Source organism: Crinia signifera, chromosome 3, assembly GCF_055691185.1.
Source record: "Crinia signifera chromosome 3, ASM5569118v1, whole genome shotgun sequence".
NCBI classification, from domain to species: Eukaryota; Metazoa; Chordata; class Amphibia; order Anura; family Myobatrachidae; genus Crinia; species Crinia signifera.
In genome coordinates, this window is record NC_139219.1 from 99,962,748 (window position 1) to 99,977,313 (window position 14,566).

The following is a 14,566-nucleotide window of genomic DNA, read 5'->3' on the forward strand; positions in this document are numbered from 1 at the left end:
CGCAAATTCTCCCTCGCTCTGTTTTTTGAGCGAGGGGGAATTTGCGAATGTGCCTCCAAAAACTGCAAGAATCGAGGCTAATTACAGCGAGTTTGCTGCACTAGCCTCGGCTCTCGCAGTTTAGGGGAATCCTCGCCGTTCTGTGACTGCGAGGATTCCCCCGGAACGTTGCAAAGTGCGAGCGGCCGGCGTGGGGGTTAAACTGCGAGGATCACTGGTTTTCTGTGATCCTCGCAGTTTAACCCCCTCGCCGGCCGCTCGCACCGGCATTGAATACCTGCCTATCTGTCTTGCGATACGTGAACGCGCATCGGGATCGCAAGGGTTTTCACCCTTGCGATCTGCCTGCGATGCCGACACGATGTTGACTATATCATCAACATCGGAAGGCATATCTAACCGTGTGTACACACTATAAGTGTAGGACTGTATAAAACTGGTAGGAAACAAAGAAAACAAATTAAATGTGTATCTTACCATCCCATCGGCACAACCGGTAACCAGCTGCTCATTTTCTCGATCAATATACATCTTCAGCAGAGGGAATGCTGGTATAAACAAATAATACATTATTTTTTATTTAGTTAGCGTAACTAGAGTTTTTTTCTCTATTAGATTTCTAACCTAAGCTTTCTACCTTTTAGCGCTAATAGTAGATTGTTCATACCAACTCTTCTCTGCATTTGGTGACAACTATTAAAATGAGATATGGTCACAAGCATTAGGTCGACCACTGAAGCTCAACTTGCATGAAGGTCGACATGGGTTAGGTCGACATGGGCACGAAGTATGTGAGGGGATGTGGTGCACCTTTTTAGTGTCCATGTCAACTGTGTCGACATTCGGGTCAAAAAGTGAAACCCCATGTGAAACCCGACCGTTGACTGTAGACCTTCCCCTTGTCAACCTAATGACTCTGTCGACATTCAGTCATGTCGACCTTCAGTGGTTGACCTAATGCGTGTAGACCTAATGTCTTTCTATCCTATGAGCCATACCCATTAAAATATATAATGATCTAGCCTTACAGCTCTAAGGCGCTGTGCTTTAACACAGGATGCAATCCAAAGGTTGACAATGACAAAATGACAAAAAGTCAAAATGTCTCAGAATGTTGACACGTGAAATGAAGACATTGTTAGAATGTTAAAAGTGTAAGGCTGCGATGGAAGGTAAAGCTCTGAAAGAAGGTAAGTAAAGCTGAGGGGGGGGAGTGTTTAGAGTAAGCCACTATGGAAAGGGTTAGAGGTCTGACCCAGAAGTCACTGTCACAATCAGGATTCCAAAAAGTCCACTGCTGCCGCTGGGAGCAGGTATTATTATTATTATTATTATTATTACTAGTATTATTATAGCATTTTATTTAAGGCACCACAAACTGGTTCGCAGTGCCATACATATGGCACACACAGGGCCGGCGCCACCACTAGGCAGCTCTAGGCATTTGCCTAGGGCACCGGCACCTGGAGGGTGGCAGTTCGCCCCTTACCCCCAGCGAACTGTGTAAAACAAATTGCTGCCCCGGCGTCCCTGCAGTGCTGGGGCGGTCAGGGGTGTCCGTGCCGTAGGGGTACCTGCGGCGCCGTCATGTGTATAAAGCTGGCTGCGGCCGGCGGGGTCCCTGTAGTGAATAGCAAATAACTAGCGCTATGCGCGCGGCAGTGCGCAAGTGTGGATTCAAAATTCCCCTCCAGCCTTGGCAATGTTCAGAGATAAACTGTTTTTCATATGGATTGGTTGGAGGCCTCCCTCTTTGCCACTTGGAACAGTTATATGGAAACCCTACCCACATCAACTAAACAAACTCTCCACCAATGCTTCCAAAATACCCGCTGGTACGAAGAACAGAGATTACTCAACAACCCCCCGCTAGTCCTGGATTAATTCACCAACTCCCTCTGCTACGACTATCGCTTTAAACTCATGCTACAAAAATGGGAAATTCTGTTGTTATTATGTAACCCCCTTCTGTATACTTGAATATTTAATGTATGACTCTCGTGCCTGAGAGTGCAGTAATGCATTCTGTGTTGTTTTGATGCTTTGACTCAATAAAACGTTTTTCAAAAAAAAAAAAACATGGGTAAAACAATATAAAAAATGTCTACTCTGTTTAGGTAAATACCTGATATTATTCCAGATTGGTAAACCAAGTGTCCTGAGCAATAATCCCATAACTGCAAAGATAACAGAATATTCAAGTTTATTACTGTTCTCACTGTTTCTTTGATACACAGCAAAAGCAATACAATTATGTATATGTAAAGTAATTCTATATTAACCAGTAACCAAAAATAACAGTAACAGATTGAAAGATCCTAAAGATAACTATGAAATATACACTTTGATAGTTTAATTACTAAAAATGTGAAAATCCTCAGAACAGCCATAATATCATCTCTCAAAAGACTTAGGGGGGAAATTTACTAACATGGGAATTCTACTTCACATGGGATGTTGCTATAGGCAACCAAACAGAACCTAATTCTTATTTATTTAGCACCTTCTAGAAGATAATAGACAGAATCTGATTGCTTGCCCATAGCAACATCCCATGTGAATTAGAATTCCCATCTTAGTAAATATCCCCCATAGGGCGGTATCTTATTACATGTAGTAATTTACTGCGTGGTCAAATTAGCTTTTTTAGCACGATAATTCTATCGGGCTATCCAATTATAGTCATTTTTACCGTGTGGTAAATGACCCAGGATAAGTTCCTGGACCCATGTGTTATTTACTATAAAATGAGTTTCCTGGTGCTGCTTATCAGAGGTTATGCTTCCCATTTCTCAGGCAAGCAAAGCAAAATCCCCCATAAACTGCGGCTTATGGGGCTTATTGTATAGCACCCTTAATTCATCATCAAGATCAATTCTATCTGCCATTGTGAACAAGACAGCTTTTATATGTTTCAGTAAGAAATTAATTACATTTATTCCTTAATTAAAATTTTACACATCTTTACATAAAAAAAAAGCAGAAGCCAATGTACAGTATGCTACCATTACCGAAAATGTTCTATCCTCAGAAATGCACACAATAAGGTTATCACGCCAAAACTCAGCTGCAGTCACTGGACCCAAGTGTGCTTCAAAGTCTGCCATCATTTCTTCCCTCTGTTAGTAGGTAATAGGAGAATGATGAAACATTTAATCAGCACTGATACATAGAACACCAGCATGTTCTAGCTGTCATGTAGTAATAACCACAAAAAAAATATTTACCGTACTTACAGTGGCTCACTGCATAAATTAAAGCAAGCCACCAAGAAAACTTCATGATTTTGTATTCTGAGCTGACTAATAAAAATGGCAGAATATGCTTCGGTAGAAATGTAAACAGTCATAGTTTTACAGGTGTCCCACCACATGCGGGTGCAGAGGGTAGTATTGAGTGCAAGTGCAAGGGAGAATAAAACAGTCACCGATGTGCCCAACAGGCGCTAAACTCATTACTGATATACTGGAATCCTCAAGTATTGCAGTGAATCCAGGAATCCTTCCCATCCAGATATTTTACATCCTTGTAATTACTAAGCCGGACAGAAACACAAAACATAGTCCAGTGGTTCCCAAACTCTTTGAAATCATGGCTCCCTATAGTATCAGAAATGTTGTCGTGGCACCCCTAGGCCAAATGTTTTATGGAGTAATTTAGAGAAAAAAAAAAATCTTAAATTAAGTAAATTGTGTTTATGTCATCCTCAGGGTCAGTTATGCGGTGAGTGACTGGATTTGCTTATGTTTGTCCACATATGATTGGAGGCCACCAGCACTAGTTTTTCCTATTACATTGACAATAAATTATTTTTAATTGGTCCTGGGCCACCAAGCCAGGGCACCCCTGCCAGTGTTCCGAAGCACCCCAGTTTGGGATCCACTGCCATAGTGTGATATTGTGATAGCTGAATATAATCAGATAAGTCAACTCCATAATAAGGGTACTTGTACCAGAAGAAATGGTTAGTCATCAAAGTAAACTAGATTGCACCATAAGGAGTGGACCATGTACTGTGGAGCTCAGTATTGCGTCACAAGGAGGAGATATCAAAGGACGGTTGGACCTAACCGATGAGTGGCTGCTTATTTCTGGGGTCGCCAGGTTTAGCGCTTGTTGGACCCATCAGTTACCTGTATTTACTGGAGGGCACAATCAGCCGATTTTAGGCTGCACTGGTTCTTATCCACCATTTTTTGGTACAAGAGCAATGGAGACATAACACCCCCTGTTGTCTGAGTTCTTTATTATTTTTATTATTGTTACCATAATCAGTATGAATACTCATGAATATTAAATGGCATTTAACAACATTCTCTGTGCAGGCCAACACAGTTCTGTAGGTGATTTACCTCAGCATTTAGAATAAATACTCTGTTCATTACACATGCTGCCACCAACTTTTCTTCAGGATGGAAACCTAAATGTTGAACAGCGCCCAAGAGAGTCCCAATGACAAGTCCTCGAGGAAGCAGTCCTAAAAAATAATTAAACATGTACAATAGATTAGCATTTGGCTTGAAATATAGTTTCATGACTATGTCTGTTCACATAAATATTTTAGGAAAACAAAACTAAAATCCTAACATTTATTCATAGCAGGTACATAAGTTAAGGCACTATAGATGTATATTAAATATGGTATAAAGATGCAACAAATGTATTTATTAGGCTAAGAGCATAACTAAAGATGTCAGCTGACCTGTGACTGGAACATCACCTGAGCTACCAGTAGGATATGGAGTTGTCTTGCCCAGGTATTTACTGCAAATCAGAATAAGCAGCAAGCAACATGGAAAGCTCTGTAAAGTGCCAATTATTAGCAGAATAAGGAGAAAGTACAAATGCCTGCAGTCCAGCACTGTGGAGCACATAGAGTGTTGATAAGCCTTTATATTTTTAAAATGAAGTATAAATGTTATTTGATTAGAACTATAATCTGTTTATATATATTTTAGCTTTGAACACTAAAATGGTGGACCACTTTAAAAAGACGCTATTGATCCCTCCCCTGATATCTTGATTCGGTTTTGTATATGCCCCATTTCTATGGGGATGGGTCACTGATGTTATAAGATGATGAATGGGTGATGATATCTTCAGCCAACGACGCCAGCCAAACGGAGGGTCCCATAATTGGCAATTAGACTTCACTGTTCGTGGTTAGAGCATATAAGGTAAGTGTGTTTTACAGATGTGTCAACATATACCTTTCCTAACAGCAAGCCACATACCCCAATTGGTGTGCCATGCATGGTGATTTTTCTTAAAATATGCCATGGAGCATCTTAGTTGTGCTAGGCACCTCTTGCCAAATGACAACAAAAAGGAAAGGAAAGGTGTATGTGGAGATGTCTGTATTTATTGTATTTATGTCTCGCACCTAGTAAGCTAGGGGAGACACAAACTTGACTAAAATCAGCCTACCTTAATACATGGTTTAGACATGGTCAATGGCTTTTTTGGGTGACTTTGGGCCTAATTAAGACTTGATCAAAAGTCTATGTGCACTGTAGGTGGGGTAGATGTAACATGTGCCACGATGAGACAGAAGGATTTTATTAAGCCCACATCCACAGATCTGTGGTTGATTCTCCAAGATGTTTGGAAAATACATTGAAACTTTGATTAAGGCATTTGAGTCTGTACCATTTATTCAAGGTTTGAGGGTCACACCTTTTGGCGCAGAACTTCACCATTGGTTCCCTGTGCAAACGGGGGATGCTCAGTAACTAAATGAGGGCCTATGTATTATCAAAAGTGTGTGGAAATTGAATTACTTATTATTACTGCACTTTTGAAGATATGATATACATATTAAATAGCGGGTGCCATAAAACCAGTACAGAAATATCCCAGGATCCATGAAACTAAATGTTTGATATTCTTCTTTTATTAAGTTTGTGATCGCCATCTAGCTAAATTATACATCATAACACATGCATAAGAGGAAGAAAGAAGAATGATAAATCATTTCGTAGCTCAGTCAATGCAAGTGTCTGATTAGTGCAATGTGTGTCGACTTAGCTATATATTAATAAATAAGTCAAATGACAGCATAAAGGCAGGGGAGAAACTATTATACACAGAACTTCTGGCTGTGATCTGGAAGCGCAGCTGGAGTGTAATTGTTATATATTGTACTAAGCAAGGAAGGACTGGGGGTCTTTTCACATAATTATCTGCATTGTACCCACAGTTCATTATTTGTCTCTGCATGGGCAGTAACCAATTGGAGATCAATGTTTAAACAGCTTCCTGCCTGGTGCTAGCAGATGATCACGCAAGATGGGCAATGTGCACTTGTTGTAGAAGGGAGAACTTGATGCTTCCTATAAAAAGTAGCTGTGCAAAATGGGCTATAAGGGGGAAGGGGGCTCTGCACAGAGAGGTAGGCTACCTTTGGCTCTTATATTTAAGGGACAACAAATACTAATACCCCTTTCCCAACAGAAAATGCAGGGACCCACCCTTAAATACGGCCCAGGGATCATGCCGGGGCATTTCCGGGTTGGCCCCTTTCACACCAGAAAAGTCCCTGCATTTTCTGGTGTGGGCAGGAGGTGGGCAGGAGGTGGGATGGCGGCAGAGGCGGGCAGGAGGTGGGTTGGCAGGTGAGAGTACTCACCTTGGGTTTCCGGTCCTTAAACTGGCGGTGGGCACAGATGACAGGTCAGACGGTGAGCGCAGATGACGCAGCTCTCTGGCAGCAGTGAGGGCCCCGGAGAGCTGCATTATCTTCATTTGCTGCCTGTTCGGTCATCTGCGCCCGCTGCCTGTGTGGATCCCCGGCCTGACCGCATGCACGGAGGACCGGCAACGAGGGTGAGTACCCATACCCCTTTCACACCAGCAAGGACCCCGGGTAGAGCCCGGGATCAACCCTGCTCAATAGCAGGGTTGAAATCCCGGCAAAATTTGCCGGGATTTTGACCTGGTTGGCTTTTGTAAAAGGGGTATTACACTATCTGTCTATTTGGTTGCCAGGAGACCATGTAGTCTGTAATTGCACAACAGATTAATAATTTCTAATTACTGTGGATCTACCGGTTCAAGCATGTACCATAATCTTTGATCTCCAGAGTGCAGAGTTTTGTTATTAATGAATACATGATCTTTTCTCTGTAATAACAGGCCTGGCAGTGTATAGTTCTAACATGTGACACATGCAGTATGACAGCGTCACATTGGGGGTTATTCTAGATCACTCTTTCTGACAAATTCCTTCTTAGATGGACAAAACCATGTGCACTGCAGGTGGGGCAGATGTAAAATGTGCAGAGAGAATTAGATTTGGGTGAGTTATTTTGTTTCTGTGCAGGGAAAATACTGACTGCTTTATTTTTGCACTGCAATATAGATCTCACTTTGAAGTAAAACCCCACCCAAATCTAATTCTCCCTGCACAAGTAACATCTGCCCCACCTGCAGTGCACATGGTTTTGTCAATCTAAGAAGGAATTTGTCAGAAAGAGTGAACTAGAATAACCCCCATTGTCTTCTCTCCAGTCAATTTTGGTTTTGCTATAAAAGCCTGCCAGGGATATTCTAGTCTCTTTCCCATATAGTCACATGCTGCTTTACTTATAAAGTCTATGGCTATAGGTTTTATGGTTTGCTTATTTAGGTAATGGCCACACGCACTCTGGAAGCTCAAATCACAGACACTGAAAATGTAGTTATGCATCCCCTGATTACAGACTTCCGTCGGACCTGATTTCCCTTGCGCTCCACCGGGAGGGCTCACATCGGACTTGGCACATGCCATTTTTACATGCAATAAATCATATGCAATTTATCGCATGTAAAAGAAATCCTGGGGAGCTCCCAGGGAGTCGACTCTGACCAAATGCGCATAGGACCGCACATCTGGTCGGACCTGATGTCAAACATATGTGATTTGACCCGATTTCATCCCATTTCTCAGTCCGATCCATCAGAATAGGGTGAAATTGCTCCAAATCGCACTGTGTTGGTATACGGCCATTAAGTAAAACACAGCAAATGTCAACATGCATTGGGTCGACCACTGAAGGTCGACATGTCTAATGTCAATATTGTTGGAAGGTCGACACAAGCATTAGCTCGACACTGGGTAGGTCGACACTGGGTTTTCCCTTTTGGTCACGATTGTCGACACATACACGTGTCGACCTTCCATCGATGTCGACCTATTTCAGGTGTCAACCTAAGCCATGTCGACCAAATGCATGTCTACCCAATGACCCACACCCATAGGGTAGTTTACTCCATTTAAAGCTTTTTGTGTGGAATTAGGTGTGTACAAGCCATGGGACACTGGCATGATCATTGGATCCATGGAGAGCCAGTAAGTAGTATATCATTTTTTTCTAATCAACTGGCTTAATCCCAGCAAATGTTTGGGTTTCAGCAGATTAAGTTGAACAGGGTCAGGAAAGTACACACTGAATGCATGTAAGATTATATAAAAACAAATCTAACTCCAACTGAAGCTATTTTCATTTTTTTGTTGTGGAACTGGAATTCAGTTGGACTTGGTTCATCTTAAAGTGTCAAATGATTTGAAGAAAACTCTTTATAAAAATTGTGCATTTAAGATAATAAAATGTTAAGCACTGGACCATGTTCCTATAAACTAAAATAGATATCTGAAAATAAATAACTGAACAAGTATAGATTGTTTTTGTTTAATAACTAAAGCATGTACTAAGCGAGCATGCAATACTGCCATTGTTTAAAAAAAAAGTTATTTACAGTACCATGCATTGATACCTGTGTGCATTCATTCAGATTCCACATAATGACATAGTCTTGTGATGCGGAGACGACTAGCCACTCTCCCCCATCCTGCTTAACTGCCACTGCACTTATTGCTTGGTGATGTCCTTTCAGAATCAGAGGCTGCCAAAATGGAAAAATAACCATATTACATTCTAGAACTACAGAATTACATCTTTATTGCTTGAGGTTTTCCAAATGGGTCTGTCAATCGCCTGTCAATGATCTTTGATGAAGTATATAGCAGTGAAACTTAAGTTAATTTTGTGGCCAATTTCACAGGGCTAATAAGATAGCACCCGGGGGGCCAATTACCCATGATCACCGACCGCAGGTTATTGGATATTGCCCTAGGTGTCAAGGATATTTATTAACTGTGTAACGCAGGAGACATCACTTATATCTCCTGGTTACAATTCTCGCTCAATTACTCCAACAGCCCCCATACTTTAGTAACAGTTACTAGTATCAACTACAGCTCTAAGCAAGGAACAAAGGGGAGGAGGGTGCAGCACTGTCACCTAAAATTGTCATTTTTATGTTCATAATATGAATACATACTAGACTAAATTTTATACTTAAAAGAATGCAGATGTACCAGCGCCGGCTGTTATTAGTGAATGAATATACTCAATGTATAAAATGAAGAGTTATTTTAAGACAAGATACAGTATAAAAAATACATATGGAATTCCATTAATGCAATAAAAACATGTTAGAGAGCATATTACCACTGGATGTGCTTTTAGATGGTAATTGGGATAGGTCTCTTTTAAATGTGTAGCGACGGACGATTGACCAGGTAGCCAGCAATTTCCAATGGTTTGTTGGTGAAGAGATGTCAGATGGTATTGTCCACGTACCCAGTAAGGTATTTTTAAGGTAAAACCTGGATGAACAAACAGTTCTTAGGTCGCCTCGGATCAGCCTCCAGATACAATTGAATAAGGAGATTGTATTTATATTCCCATTTGAAAAGATGTTTCTTGTGGAAAAAGATTTGCATGGACATACCATCTTTTTCACAAGAAACATCTTTTCAAATGGGAATATAAATACAATCTCCTTATTCAATTGTATCCGGAGGCTGATCCGATGCGACCCAAGAACTGTTTGTTCATCCAGGTTTTACCTCAAAAATACCTTACTGGGTACGTGGACAATACCATCTGACATCTCTTCACCAACAAACCATTGGAAATTGCTGGCTACCTGGTCAATCGTCCGTCGCTACATATTTAAAGGAGACATATCCCAATTACCATCTAAAAGCACATCCAGTGGTAATATGCGCTCTAACATGTTTTTATTGCATTAATGGAATTCCATATGTATTTTTTATACTGTATCTTGTCTTAAAATAACTCTTCATTTTATACATTGAGTATATTCATTCACTAATAACAGCCGGCGCTGGTACATCTGCATTCTTTTTGGTACCACTTTTTATTGGGGCTGACAACCCCCGTACCAGCTGCCAGTTAGAGGCACGCTCCTCCCAACTTTCTCTTTTTTCCATAAATTTTATAATTAATGATGATTAGCCTAAGTCCAAACCTACATAAATTAAAAACCCCAGACTTCACTTCATGTGAAAGCCGCTCAGTTTTCTCATCTGAGTGACTTTCAGCATGAAAGCCGCCCAGTGTGTGCGGGCCAGCGATGAGCGGTGAGCACTGCTCCCCGCGCCCGCATCATTGCTGCCGGACGCCGGTATTACCAGCACATGAGCGATAGAGTGGTATAGCCTCCTGCTATAGAAAGCCGTCCATTCCCAGGGAAAATTGCTGGGCAGTGGGAAAAACACTCAGTGTGTAAGTACTGAGCCTTTTTCTGCCCAGCTATTTTCCCCATCATCGTGCACCATGCACATAATCACCTAGTGTGTATGGAGCTTAAGGGCCAGATTTATGATCAGTTTTTTTTTTACTAAAATAATGTGAAAAGGAATGTTTTTATAGACTTTTCACTTTGTTTTAGTATCACTTACATGCATTAAAGGGTTTATGGAGCAGCTTTCCGTTAGGCAGGGAAAGCTGTGTAGGGACAGGGCCAGTGTGATCAATCATGTATATTATGCTGTGTTTTAAAGCAAATAAATATTTCAGCAAATAGCTACAAACAAATAAATCCAATATTGCAGACAGCAATGTTATTATAATCACTTGCTAGATTCCGTGAATACATAGTTAATAATGTTAAACAGAAATATCTCACAACAAGCATTTAGGCACATATATGTGGAGCAAAATTCTACAACCAACTTTAATCTGCCTGAAACTAGTTTTCAAAAGTAGAAAAGTATGGATAAGCTATGTGTGTCTAATGGAGACACAAGCTGATACTTCCCTACCTAGGGATAGGTGATTGGTGCTTCAGTGGGGGCTGCAAGTCATCGGGTCTCTGTGCTGCTCCTGTACTACCCAGTGCAATAAAGTGATGCTGCAAGGTGGCAGCTCATTTTACAGTACTGGAGGTCACAGTAGCAGGGAGCTCTGATGACTGGCAGCCCTCCAGGCATTACGTCACCAATTCCTGGGTGTTGGTAAGTAAGAGTAGGGATGGGATGGGAAAGTGGTCATGACACGTGTGGGTGTGATGCAGTCACAAGTTTCCCATTGTGTTTTGCAAAACAGATTGGGAACAACTCTGATATCAAAACTGAGGCAATTAACATCTTAAAAATACCAAACTTGCTAGAAAACCAGTTGGTTCCATAATAAAAGTAGTTTTGCGGTCACCGGTAACAGATTACCTGTTCTTGGAGGGGGTCAGTCTTCCATACACAAAGCTCATTTCCATTCAGTGGGAGAGCACAGTACTGGTGGGTACATGCAAACTGTACATGGGATAGAGGCGTAGTGGATACCATGAACCGTCTCTCAGAGACCATGCTGTGCGGAAGTTCTTTTAAGGCAGAGGTGTCAGGCAGCATTTCCAATAGTACCCCCTGCAAGCATACAATACAACATGACGTTCTGTATTTCTGTGTTGGGAAATAAAAAAGAAGGGTAGTGTCTAGATCCCCTTCAGTTTTGACAATTTTCCTATCATGCCCTGGGTCTACGTATACCTGGAGGGGGGATTTAAATCTGTGGCAAGCGAAGCGAGCCACCGTGCCCAAAGCGTGTGGGCATAGCAAGCCTGCGAGGGTACAATGCAGCTAAAATAAAAGAAAATAACCTACACCTGGTGAATCTAACAACTTCTGCCCTCACTGAACATCATCACATCCTGTAATCAAAACTGAAGGGAATCTAGGGGTATGGGTGAAAGCCGGACAGGACAAAAACCCCGGACCGCCGGACCAGACATCAAACTCTGCATTTAGGAGCTTGTAGCCTCCGGTTCGGGGGGTGTCCTGTTCGGGGGTGTCCTGTCCGGGGGGGCTGCCTGTCACACCTGTCACCAGGGAGAGGAGCAGGGGGAGAATAAAGCCTACCTGCATGGTCCGGGCATGTAGCAAAACCCGGATGGTCCGGACCACACAGGGAGGCTGTAATCACCCCTTCCCCATGTCCCTGGTGATAGCTTTCCCACGGACCCCCCTGGACAAGACACCCCCCGGAAAGGACACCCCCCCTGGACCGGACCCTACAAGCTCCGGACTGCAGATTGTGATGTCCTGTCCGGCAGTCCGGGGTTTAGTCCGGTCAGGTTTTTACATAGTCCCGGAATCTAGTCTCTTCCAAAAAAAAGATGCAATGCGTCCAGGGTGATCTATATGATTTATTTAAGGGGAGATGCAGAAAACCTTCTAAAGAGGGCAATGTATTGCCCATAAAAACTAGCAATCATTTATCAAATAAATTCTATAAAAGTTATAATCTGCTACAGGGAACTTCTCTTTAAATGGTTTAATGCATCTCAGCCAGAGATATTCACACTTATTGACATCAATTCTGCAAGCCTTTGTTACACAATAATTCTAAGTAAGAAACGTGGGTCATACTAAGAAACCTCCTCACAACTACAGTCTACAGAATCTACAAAGTGCACTTCCTACCTCGTGTGATTATTGCACACACCAGTATTTGGCACCACAGACAGCAGTTCTGTATCCTAGCAACAAGGCAAACTGTATCATGCGACCAACAACTGTGCGTAGCTGCATAGACGTCCTTGGCGCCACGTTCATGAAAATAAACTTATAGAGAAATACTGTCTTCTTAAAGGCGCCATGTTTGTGGAGCCTGTACTTTTACGTCCTGACAGATAGCTAGGTTATCATAATACACAAAAACTAAAGCTAACAAAAATCGCAAAAATGTAGCTGTTTCTTCAATTACTTATATTACTATATGATCCCTGTATTACTAGAGCAGGATTATTGTGCATGTTAGAGAGAGGTGAAACCATTAACTTTCACTAGGTGGTGCTAATAGACATTGGATCGGTGGTCAGTAATACTGCCGCTTTGTCACCATTAAGGGAGTTCTGTCTGTGCGGTCTCAGTCTGTCACTTGGGGGCGCTGTTTCCTAATACATTATTATTCTGGTGCCCTACACAACACATCTGAAAGCAGTAGGCGTTATAACAGACACTCCAAAGAGCTTCGAGAGTTATTATTCGAATAGTAGAATATTGTAGTTAAATATCATTATTATTTCAATTAAAAGTGTTATTACCACAATTCTTATATACACATATGTAACTTTGCTTAGCAGTATATCAGTGAATTCTTTAAGATACAGACATAACCAGATGTGCACCGCAAAAGGTAAATTCTTATCCCAGTGGGGCAGATGCATATGCAGGGACAGCAGGAACAGTGAGTGAAAGCAGTGACACAGGGACAGACAGCAGGGACATAGGAAGAGTAGCAGCAGGGAGAGAGTGACAGGGACAGAGGGAGAATGACAACGGGGACACAGGAAGAGTGACAGTGGAGACAGGGAGAGTGACAGTGAGGATACAGGGAGTGTGACAGTGGGGACACAGCATGCCTACCATACTTGATGGGCGCGTGGCTCCAGCGTCGGCATGTATGAGAGCCGGGAGATGGGTATGAGAGTTGGGCGTAGGTATCCCTCAGGCTCCAGTGGCAGTTTTGAAGGGACCAGCAGTGGCTATGAGGGGACCAGGGGTGCCTGGTGGACTCCAGCAGCAGCCAAAATTCAGGGACATAGGGACAGTGACAGCAAGGACAGTGAGTGACACCAGCAACACAGGGACAGTGTAACAGCGGGCAGACAGGGAGAGTGACAGCAGGGAGAGTGAGAGAAGGGACACAGGGAGAGTGACAGCAAGGACATAGGTAGAGTGAGAGTGGGGACACAGGGAGAGTGACAGAAGGGACACAGGGAGAGTTACAGTGTGGACACAAGGTGTGACAGCAGAGAAAGTGACAGTGGGGACACAGGGAGAATGACAGTGGGGATACAGTGAGAGTGGCAGCAGGGACAGGGAGAGTGAAAAATTCAGGGACATAGGGACAGTGAGTGATAGAAGTGACACAAAGGGACAGTGCGTGACAGCAGTGACACCGGGAGAGTGAGTGACAGCAGTGACACAGGGAGAGTGACAGTGGAGACAGGGAGAGTGACAAATTTCAGGGACATAGGGAGAGTGACAGCAGGGACAATGAGTGACAGTGGCTACAGAGGGAGAGTGACAACAAAGACACAGGGAGAGTGACAGTGGGGATACAGGGACAGGGAGAATGGCAGCAGATACACAAGAAGAGTGACAGCAGGGAAAGTGACAGTGGGGACACAGGCATAGTGATAGCAGGGATACAGGGAGAGTGACAGTGGAGACACAGGGAGAGTGACAGTGGAGATACAGGTAGTGTGACAGCTAGGA

The 14,566-nt window shown here is 42.7% G+C and overlaps 1 protein-coding gene across 4 annotated transcripts in view; it reads right to left on the reverse strand.

The window, feature by feature from the left end:
• Nucleotides 1-12,873, reverse strand: part of WDR27 (WD repeat domain 27) — a 323,892-nt gene extending 311,019 nt beyond the window's left edge. For 3 of the 4 annotated variants that reach the window (XR_014471639.1, XM_083176277.1, XM_083176278.1), the window contains exons 1-7: nt 12,767-12,873; nt 11,516-11,710; nt 8,742-8,883; nt 4,353-4,477; nt 3,012-3,119; nt 2,126-2,177; nt 478-548 (exon numbers count right to left, since the gene is read on the reverse strand). Coding sequence is in view for 3 of the 4 variants with exons in the window: in XM_083176277.1 (XP_083032403.1) it covers nt 478-548; nt 2,126-2,177; nt 3,012-3,119; nt 4,353-4,477; nt 8,742-8,883; nt 11,516-11,695 (678 nt within the window). In the remaining variant the exon portion in view is untranslated. Of the gene's footprint in view, nt 1-477; nt 549-2,125; nt 2,178-3,011; nt 3,120-4,352; nt 4,478-8,741; nt 8,887-11,515; nt 11,711-12,766 lie in introns of those variants that run through there. The other variant, XM_083176279.1, reaches the window with a different exon arrangement.
• Between the last annotated feature and the right edge of the window lie 1,693 nt (nt 12,874-14,566).